At 33.9% G+C, this 11,255-nt stretch overlaps 1 protein-coding gene across 1 annotated transcript in view; it reads right to left on the bottom strand.

The window, feature by feature from the left end:
• Window positions 1–211: 211 nt before the first annotated feature.
• LOC114325275 (feline leukemia virus subgroup C receptor-related protein 1) overlaps window positions 212–11,255 on the bottom strand; it is a 42,938-nt gene continuing 31,894 nt past the window's right edge. The window contains exons 6-9 of the mRNA XM_050656636.1: window positions 6,455–6,558; window positions 6,291–6,401; window positions 2,833–2,990; window positions 212–465 (exon numbers count right to left, since the gene is read on the bottom strand). Of these exons, the coding sequence (XP_050512593.1) occupies window positions 320–465; window positions 2,833–2,990; window positions 6,291–6,401; window positions 6,455–6,558 (519 nt within the window). The 3' untranslated portion in view covers window positions 212–319. The remainder of the gene's footprint in view (window positions 466–2,832; window positions 2,991–6,290; window positions 6,402–6,454; window positions 6,559–11,255) is intronic.

Raw genomic sequence — 11,255 nt, 5'->3', positions numbered from 1 at the left:
AATAGCCTATAAATAACATACTCTTCATTCGTAACGATAAAATCATTATTTTTCGATATATTGAAGTTAAAAGTGAAGTGGCACAAAAAGGACTGATAAGCTTATTGAGGTAAACGGGCAAAACATTGAAGACCTTTTAGAGTGTATTGGAAGAGTACAGTATATAAACTGTACAGAGAAGTACAGAAAAGCAAATTTTATTAAAACAACATTCAGATCACTTAAATATATTTTTACATATTTACAACACTACACTTTCGAAGACAATATTTCCCCTTCTTGTCGTTTTTAATTATTTAATTAAATACATCTTAACACTCTATGCTTTCAAAGCCAACATTTCTTCTTCTTGTCGTTTATTCTTTTCGAACTCGTCTTGCCTTCTTTTGACATTTGGTATATTCTGCGTGAGTATAGCACCTATTACCAGAAACAGTCCAAGAAACACCAAAGACAATAGTGGTCCTGAAAAAGACATAAGACATTTAGAAATACATCCAATTGAAACGAAAATTAAGTATATTTCACGATTAAAAATGTATAAACATTTTCAATTTCTTTGCAACCCGAACACGCAGCAGCATTATATTCTAGTTCAATCAGAGAGTGAAGCAAGCATTTATACCGGTTTCGGGGCCTTTTTGCTCTTCATCAGTAGACACATATGCTCTTCTCTCTGACTGAACTAAGAAACTCCAACGTATGCCGTCCCGGATTGCAACGAACGAAATGGGTGGGGTATCGTAGCGACCTTTACTAAGAAACAATAGTTATTTTCCTAACAAGTGCAGAAAGTCATACTTTTGCGCACGCGACTGCAGTTTGCCGAACGACGCGAAGCGGAAGTTCGGCAAGCAGTCGAGTACGGAAAAGAGACTTTCTGCAAGAGTTAGGAACAATATTTTTTCTACGAGTCTTTAAAAAATGACCAAATCTTAATCAATTAATTTAATTAATATGAAAATACATACACAAATTAATTCTTTGACAAGGTTGTCAAAACCAAACTTTCAATAAGTATAATTAGTTAGCATGACGACGATCTTGGTTTCCATGACGATGATTCAAAACGACTGTTATTAGGTTTGTTCTAGCATCAGTTTCAAACGGTTTGAAACCATCAGCGAATAGTCGACCAGCGCGAGTAGAGGAGATAGCACTGGTGACTATATTATGTTCTCTCACTGAACAACTGTTTGCTGACGGTTTCTGACTAGTTTGACTGTTTGCTAGAACAAACCTATTGTCTACCGATTGACTTTCGAATATTATGTCAAAATAATTTTATTTCATCGAATTGTCAGTAGTAATTGCACAAGAGCTCTAAAATTCTATATTAATTTTAGAGTTCGAGTGCAATTTGTTGCGATTATTTCATGAATAGAACTGTTCAAAACCAAAATTTTATTGTAATTTATTTATGTAAGTACAAATTAGTACAATTAAACACAAAGTTTTTATAAATATTTGACGATTGAAAGTCATCTCTTTTATAATTTTTAAAACATTAATTGTCATTAATGTCACTGAATGTATTTTTTCGTAGCAAAGAAGGGCATCTGACGTAATATACTTAACGACGGGCAATTATCAAAATTATCAATTTAATTCAGATTTCTGTAGCTTTCTATTGGTCAGAATCTCCTATGAATGAAATAATCGCGTTAATTTCATTAAAACAGGAACACAATAAGATACATTTGAAATAAAATAGTAAATAATATCTAAATATTAGTTTACTGCATGTACTTATTATAATTATTTAAGGCCCATATTAAAATATCTAAACGCGTGCCTAAAAGTAAAACGCGTGCGGAAAAGTAAAACGCATGCGGAAAAGTAAAACTTTCTAAACTAAAACGCGTGCGCGAAAGTAGACATTTTTGCACGCTCGTAGAAAAACGAAGTTTTCAATCTAATAATACATAAAATGACAATAAAATATCATTCTACATACCACATACCACCAGACTGAAAACAGTGGGAACCTATTCTGGTAACAACCTCCGCGGCTTTTAAAAATTATAAGCTATGCAGAAGCCAAGACTGTCGGAAGATAAAGGAATTTTAAAATTTGTAATTCACGTCCCATCTTGCGAATGCAAATTCCTCAATTCTTTTTATTTTTTTAGATCTTTCTTTGCCATTTATACTGTTGGCAAAGGTTGACGCAAACCTCTTTTTTGCGTTTATACCGGGTGGAAGAAAAAATATATACGTTTTTCTTATGTTAAGTTTGAGAGACCCTGTAGGGAGGACAAGATTCAAGGGTGGGTATTTATTAAAATGATGTAGTTTCATATTTTTTAACATTTTGTTTTTTGAATTTCCCGGATATCTTTAAAAACAAAGAAAATAGACGGTTTTTTCTTTACCATGTGTTTTAACAAAAACAATACTAAATTAACAATAAAAAATAACAGTTAACAAATTTTTAAAAACAGACAGAAACATGACATATACTAATATTTAGTGTTTTACCTCTACTTCTAATATCAGCTTCACATCGCCTAGGGCCTAGGCCTCTGGATATTAAGCGGGCTATTTGATTTTGGTTTAAGGAGTTTCAGATAGTAATAACCATAGTTATCTTGCAGGGAAGCAGGAAGGGGCTGATGAAGCCCTCATAAGTGATCAATAGGATTCATGTCGGGACTGTGAGGGGGGCAATTCAATATCTGAATATTTATCTCACTTAAATATTAATAAAGAGACGCAATACGTGAGAAAGCCTTGCCTTATCATTCATTATCCATTAAATAATCTCGTCTCTATCATGTTGCGCTGTGCATACTGCTATATTAACATCAAAAATTTCATAACAATTCATACCTATCTGATGATTTAGTTTTCCTAGAGCTAGTGTTACTATTACGCCCATAGATTGAGTCACTGCATTCATTAGACCAGTAGTTGTACTTTCTTCTGAAGGAAATGTTAGTTCTACTGCTAGTTCAAATCCTATAGGCATGTAGCAGTTGAAGAAAAATCTTAAAAAAACAAAAATTGGATTATTACAATATGAAAGTGTCGATTGTTTTTGTAGAGCGTTTTCAAACTGTTTCATATCATGTAAATAATCCGGATCGACTGTTAAGAACCAATCAGATTTAAAATAGAAATTTATGGTATCAGTATTGAACAAGTAATGGAAATAAAATACCTCAGATTTACACTGTTCGCTACGGAGACCTAGACAAAGAAGTGAGAAATCAAGTACAAAAAGAAAATAGACTGGTAGGATGTCTTATTAACACTATATGGCGAAACCAACCTATTAATACAGAGATAAAGTTAAGAATTGATAAAGCCAGTGTAAGATTAATAATGAATATTATGCATCAGACACAAGACCCGATACAGCCACAACATAAAGACTAATAGCACAGTCGGGATAGCATTTTTGACCTTGCATTACGAGCTGCCCCAAATTTTATTTTTCTAACCTTTAGGGGTGGTCGATAGTAATGTAAATTTAAAATCTCGACTAAATTCAATTCCGCCGTTACGTTAGCCGCCATCTTGATTTTAAACTAGAAACGTTTTTCGACTTTTCGACAAAAATTATAAAAACTAAAATTGTTCAAAATGTGATTTTATATAATTTATATTATTACAATTTTTTCGTGCGATCGATATTTTCCGAGTTATGCCGGAAAATAGTGACAGCATATTTATTGAATTATCTCATTTATTATTAGTTTTACTACAAAAATGTGCCTATACAAAAAGAGAAAGAATTAAATTATACACAATTTTGATATTTATAATTTTTTTGCTAAAATCAATATTTAAGGTAATACGTATGCGGTAATGGCGCGAGCGTAAGACCTGATTGATTTTATAGCAATTGTTTTTGTTCAATATCTATGCCATTTTTAAATTAAATTGTTTCAAATATGATTTCCTACAATTTCTTTTTAATAATTTTTTTCATGCGGTTGATATTTTCCGGGTTAAGTGGGAAAATAGTGAAAAGTGGTGGGGGGAGCATAATTATTGAATTGAATCTTCTATCCGAGCTGCCCAAAATTTTATAATTCTAACCTTTAGGGGAGATAGATAGTAGTGTAAATTTAAAAACGCGACTGAATTCCGCGGTTGCATTAGCCGCCGTCTTGATTTTAAAGGAGATCGGTTGTTTGTTTGTTTTCGACAAAAACGCTGGAACTAAAATTGTTTATAATTTCTTTTGCACAATTTTTTTATGCGATCAATATTTTCCGAGTTAAGGGGGAAAATAGTGGAAGCGGAGGGGAAGCATAATAATTATTAAATTGTCTCATTTATTATATATGAACTTTACGACATAATTGTACATAAACAAAAATAAAGAGAATTATATTTTATACAATTTTTGAAACTTCCAATGAAACACCAACCAAACTAAGTACATAAAAGACATAAATAATAACTTATGTGCATTAAGTTCACTTAAATTTATTAACTAGCGGGTTTTATTGGTTGAATTTGTGTGTCGATATTTTAAGTTTCATGTCAGCTAATGACATGTTTTATATTTCAACAATTTTTTTTTAAATTTTGGACCCTGTTGGGGAGAATTTCCCCATTCTCCCCCTCCATCTTAGACCCGCCACTGCTTCTCTCAAAAAATTGTAGTAAATCGTAATTGCAACAATTTCAGTCCTTAGAAACTTTTTGTCGAAAAGTTGAAAATGACGGAAATATTGAACAAAAACAATTGCTATAAAATCAATCAGGTCTTACGCTAGCACTTTTACCGCATACGTACTACCTTAATTATTGATTTTATCAAAAAAATTAAACAGATCAAATTTGTACAAAATTTAATTCTCTTCATTTTTGTGTAGGTGCATATTTGTTGTAAAACTAATAATAAACGAGATAATTCAATAATTATGCTCTGTCACTTTTTCCCCCAATAACTCGGAAAATGTCGACCGCACGAAAAAATTGTAATAAAAGAAAATATAGAAAATCACATTTTCAACAATTTTAGTTCTTATACTTTTTGTCGAAAAGTTGAAAATGGCAGAGATATTGAGCAAAAACAGTTCTCATTTGAAATCAAGATGACGGCTAACGCAACAGCGGAATTCAGTCGAAATTTTAAATTTACACTACCATTGACTCCCCGTAAAGATTATAAAAATAAAATTTGGGGCAGCTCCTAATGCAAGGTTAGGCCTGTTATTCGTCTAACCCGACTGGACTATAATGGAAACGGCAGAGATGAGTGTACTGAGAAAAATTACAAGAAATACGTTGAGAGGTCGAAAGAAGAGTGAAGACATTAGAAGACGAAACGTACAGTGTATATACGAATGGACATTAAATAGAAAAAAAGAATGGAATAACCATATAAGCAGAATGGGGGAGACACGTGTGGTGAAAATAGCAAGAGATAAATCACCAATCGGTAGAAGAAGTATCGGTTGACCGCCCAAAAGATGAAGTGACAACCTTCCACAGAGGTACCTATCAATCCGCTAATGAACAAGCGGAATTGCTTAGAAAGAGGAAGAAGAAGAAATAAATAAATAAAAATAAATAAATAAATAAATAAATAGACTACGTTTTCAATCTAATGGCATATAAAACAACATAATGCTATTCTACATCCGACCAGAATGAAAACAATGGGAACCTTCTCTGGTTACACCTCCGAAGCTTCTACAATTTGCAAGCCATACGGATGCTGAGACTAAGGAAGATGAGGGAATTCTACAATTTACAATTCACGTCCCATCTGCTCAGCGCAGTAAAGTTCCAACAAGAATGGTTCCCTTCGTACTCCAATCAGAGTAAATGTAAATCAAAAATGAATAACCATTTTCAATTTCGTTTCAAAACGAAAACACAGCCGAACCATATTCTAGTCCAATCAGAGAGTGCAGCAAGCACCTCTACCGGTTTCGAAACTTATTAGTCTCTCATCAGGAGGCACATATGCTGCTCTCTCTGATTCAACCAAAACAAACCCCAGCGTGCAGTCCTGGATTGCAACGAACGAAATGGCATATATGCCCTAGCGGTAATTAGATGTCCTAGATTGCCGCTAGGGCATCTATGCCATTTCGTTCGTTGCAATCCGGGACTGCACGCTGGGGTTTGTTTTGGGTGGATCAGAGAGATCAGCATATGTGCCTCCTGATGAGAGACAAATAAGTTTAGAAACCGGTAGAGGTGCTTGCTGCACTCTCTGATTGGACTAGAATATGGTTCGGCTGTGTTTTCGTTTTGCAACGAAATTGAAAATGGTTATTCATTTTTAAATAAATAAATATTATATTTGTAAGAACACTTACCCAGCAAAAATACAAGTAGCGTAAGTCAACGGCAGGCTTCGCATTCTAAGGGCCCCTGCCATCGCCAACATTCCTACGGCTGCCATGCAATACACGAACAGGGTGGTTTCTCTGAAACGTGTCAAACAAGTATCAAAAGATATTTATCTAATTTCTATAATTACTTGTAACGATGTGTCTTATCCAGGAATATTCCCAAGAGGATAGATCCGATCATACCGAACACGACTGCCAACAGACCCATTCTACCAGCGTCTTCTTCTCCATGCTGCAATAAAATCAGTGTATGATTTCGATGAAACACATTGAACAAATTGATAATAAATCAAACACATCAAAAAATTATACATTCAGCAGATTCTCCTTTTACTAGCGAAATACAACACTCCACACAAGCCAACTATCAATGGCAAACTGTCAATTATTGAATAAGATTACGTAGCTTGGAAATAAACATCAAAAAACAAAGGCAAAGACAATTAAGGATTTCTGGTTGGGTACCAATAAAAAGACTGCAACATATTTATATCCATCTTATTTCTCAAGGGAGACACGTTATCTCCCAAACTCTTTACGGCAGTACTTGAACATGCTTTCAATCAGACAATTGGAGTGGGACGCCAAAGGAATAAATGTCGACGGTGAAAGGCTCTCCCACCTACGATTCATAGACCACATAGTTCTTATAACAGATAACTTAAAAGAGATTAGAACTATGCTTACTGAGTTAGATGCCGCCTGTAAAAAAGTTGGTTTAAACATAAATTTTGGAAAGACACAATACATGACAAATCTGGTACCAAGCGAAAATCCAAAAGTCGACGTCAACGAAATAGCATTGGTCCATACATATAAACACTTAGGGCATGAAATCCAAATTGCCAGGGACAATCAAACTGCCGAATTACAGAGAAGGATCACCTTAGCATGGGCCGCATATGGAGCTCTATCAGACATCTTCAAGAGCAACTTGCCAAATTATTTGAAAAGGAAGACGTTCAACCAATGTGTGCTTAAAGTCATGACTTACGGCGCCGAAACATTATCGTTAACCCAGGCCACAGCAACGAAACTTAGAGTGGCCCAAAGAAGAATGGAACGGTCACTACTTGGACTGACTCTCAGAGACAGGGTCAGAAACGAAGAAATCAGAAGAAGGACAGGCGTTGAGAGGTAACTCATATTTTTTTGAAGAAATTGCTTGAAAATATCTCATATAATAATATTTGAGTTATCCTCCCACTCAAAAAGGTCCATTGTTTAAATAATCAAAATGTCAAAAAGTTAAAGAAAAATTCGATTTTTTTCTTGGTTTTTTGATTATAACTTTAAAAGTATTCATTTTCGAGAAAAGTTGCACCGACATAAAAGTTGCGTAAATAAATTTCCTACAATACAGGATTAACTGAAAATTTTAAAAATTGTCATCCTTGTTGCAAAATAGCAATAATTTCGAAAAAACCATAAAAAAACAAGTATTCGCATTTTACGTTTTTCAACCATTTATGCTACACTTAGGATCTTCATATTTCACCCAGAAAAACTTTATGATATGATAAAACAATACATAATAGAATAGAATAGAAATATGCTTTATTGTCATGAAAAATTTAACAATTTTATAGACAAAGCTTACAAGAATCATAAATAAAAACAATAACAAATACAATTTACTAAAATTATACAAATCGTCAATATAAATAAAACATAATAAAGTCAAATAAAAATCAGTAACAATCTATTGCAAAATTTAAAAAAATTGCAAATTGCGTAATCTACCTTAAGAAATTTAATAAGTGATTTAATAAGTTATGCTGCTGCATATAACACTCAAATATAGATTAAGATTCTACTTATACATAAGAATACTGCAATTTCTTAGTTATTGGTTAAGAAACTCTGCTATTGAATAATATGGTCTTTCAGATAAATAGGCTTTTGTCATTTTACGGAACTTGGGGAAAGATGTTGCAGATTTAAGTTGTAGAGGGAGATGGTTGTATAGTTTTTTTGCAGAATATAATATAGATTTCTTTACTAACTCACTGGACGGGATCGGTAAATAGATGTCAAAAGTAGAATTTCTGGTGGAATAGTCATGTCTAGGTCTTTCTGGAAAGACATGTAGATGTTTACGAATTAAGCAAACAGTTTCTAAAATATATAAAGAAGGTAATGTTAGAATTCTGTGATCTTTAAAGTAGCTTCTGCAATGTGTTGTTCTTCTGAGGCCAAACAGATATCTGATTGCTCTTTTTTGCAATTTAAAAATAACATCGGATTGGGCAGCTGTACCAAAACCTAAAAAGGCAGACCATATCGAAGATGGGACTCGAACAATGAAAAGTATGTTATTTTGGAAGAGGCTAAATCCATTTCCTTCGAGACAGATCTTATTGCAAAGCAAGCTGAGGATAGTTTCTTGCTTAACACATCGATATGAAAGGACCATTTAAGGTTGCTATCTAAAAAAATACCAAGAAACTTTACAGAATCAACGATACTGATCTGGCTGTTATGAAGAGGTAAGGGTTGAAGAGTTCCTTTATAGGGTAATGCGACTGTTTTATCTACGTTAAAAGAGAGTAAATTAGAATCTGACCAGGATTTTATTGTGAGTAGATCAGAAGTTATAGTAGCATGACGAGTTGCGATATTTGAGTTGCTCCAAGTGATACTGGTATCGTCAGCAAAAAGAAAAACTTTTCCATCGATTTTTAAACTATTGATGTCATTTATAAAGATAAGGAAAAGTAAAGGACCCAATACTGAACCTTGTGGTACCCCACATACAACATTTCTGAGACTAGAGTCTGTATCATTTGCTCTAACCAGTTGTTTCCTATTTTCCAAGTAAGATTGAAACCAGTTCAAAGAAATACCTCGAATTCCATAGAAATCTAGTTTTTTTATCAAAATGTCGTGATTTACACAATCAAAAGCTTTGGCATAATCACAAAAAACAGTGGAAGTGTGGAGATTATTGTTTAATGCTTGATAAACCTCATGTAGTACAGAAAACATGGCATCGGTGGTACATTTATTATTTAAAAAGCCGAACTGATTTTGTGATAAAATCTTGTTATCAACGAGAAAGGACATAAGTCGGGCTTTTATGAGTCTTTCAATAATTTTGGTAATTTTGGAGAGTACCGGTAGTAATGCAATAGGTCTATAATTGCAGGCAATGATTTTTCACCACCCTTATGAAGAGGAATAATGATGGCCGTCTTTAGGCACTCTGGAAATTTACCTTTCTCAAAAGAATCATTTATTAGAGAGATGAGGACTCCCAACACATTGTCTGGGAGATTTGAGAAAATTTTTATGGATAGTCCATCGGTACTACAGGAAGATTTGCTTTTGATACTCTTGATTGTTTGGATCAGTTCAGATTTACCAATCGGTCTTATAAAGAATGAATTCGAAACCTTTCTTGAATTAGGGAGATAGGAAATGGGATCTTGTTGTGACACAATAGTTGATGTTATATTTTTACTCACATTAACAAAGTATTCATTTAGATTTTCTGGGTCTGGAAGGGAAAATGTTTGAGCTGTGTGAGTTTTACTTCGAAGATCGTTTATTATGGACCAAGTTTCTTTTGCAACACTTTTGGAGCTTCTGAGACGATTTTGATAATACAATTTTTTAGCCGATTTTATAAGTTTTAAATAGATTGCCCTGTACTTGGTGATATATTCAATAACAGAGACGTTGGTAGTAAATTTCTTGATATACAGTAGTGAACGCATGTTTTTGGCTGATATGCGGACACCTTTGGTAGTCCAGGGTTTGCGATGTTTTTGCTTAATTGTGATTAAAGGAAATGCTTTATTGAAGATACAGACAAGCTTATTCAAAAAATCACTGAAATTATTATCGACGTCCAAGGAAGGAAAGTGCCACTCAGAGGTTAAGCATAAATTTTGGAATTTACGAAAGTTCCGACCGGAAAAAATCCTGCCTAAACGTCGAGTTTTCGAGGAGGACTTGCTAAAGATGTTAAACTTCGTATAAACCGCTTCATGATCAGATAGTCCCGCATTAACAGTTGTAGCACAGACATCAAGGGGTGAGAAATCTGAGACAATATAATCAATTATGGTAGATGAAGTCTTTGAAATCCTTGTAGGAGAATCAATGTGCATTGATAGACCATATGATTCAAATATGTTGACCAGGGATATTTGTGTAGCACCAGCAGCAGCATAATTAATGTTGAAGTCCCCGCATAAAATTTTTCTGCTTTTATGTGGCAGGTCATCTAACAAATTAAGCAGGTTCTGAAAAAATAGTTCCACGGAAGAGTCAGGTGATCTATAAATGCAAATAATATAAAGATTAAGGTTCTTACTGTAAACTAAGGAAAACTCAAAGAATGCTTCACTTAATAGAAAGTCATATTTTGTTACTAGAGAAAAATCATTATTTGTAGAAAGAATTAGGGTGACTCCATGAGCTGAACTTGGACGGTCATACCTAGCAATAGTGGAATATTTTTCTACAAAAAAAGGCTCGTTAACTTCAAGCCAGTGCTCAGTAACCGCAACTATCGGTGGAAACCCTAATTCCTCTAGAAACAGAAATAATTCATCAGTTTTATATCTTATAGAACGAATATTAATCAGAACCATGCTAAAGTTGTTATCACTAAAATAATTTGAGGATTCTAGTCCCTCAGAACACGTCGTGATGTTTAAAAATTTCGTCTTGGAGAGGCAGCGGAATAGTAGTTTCGGTGGCATTCCCTTGATTTTTGTAGGTGAATAATTCTTTCCGAAGTTAGAAAAGACCTAAAAGCAGCAAGATCAGCGTCTACCTCATCTGCACCAATTCCATAAGCATCATTAAAATCTAGAAGAATTTTTCGTAGATCTTCACTCTTTGTAGGAAGTCCTTCGGAAGCCAGAAACAATTTAACACTTGTGTTGGTATACCCATCATAAAATACTGATGCAGGTT

This window comes from Diabrotica virgifera, chromosome 7 (genome assembly GCF_917563875.1).
Source record: "Diabrotica virgifera virgifera chromosome 7, PGI_DIABVI_V3a".
In the NCBI taxonomy this organism is placed as follows: domain Eukaryota; kingdom Metazoa; phylum Arthropoda; class Insecta; order Coleoptera; family Chrysomelidae; genus Diabrotica; species Diabrotica virgifera.
This window is presented reverse-complemented; position numbering and strand designations above follow the sequence as displayed.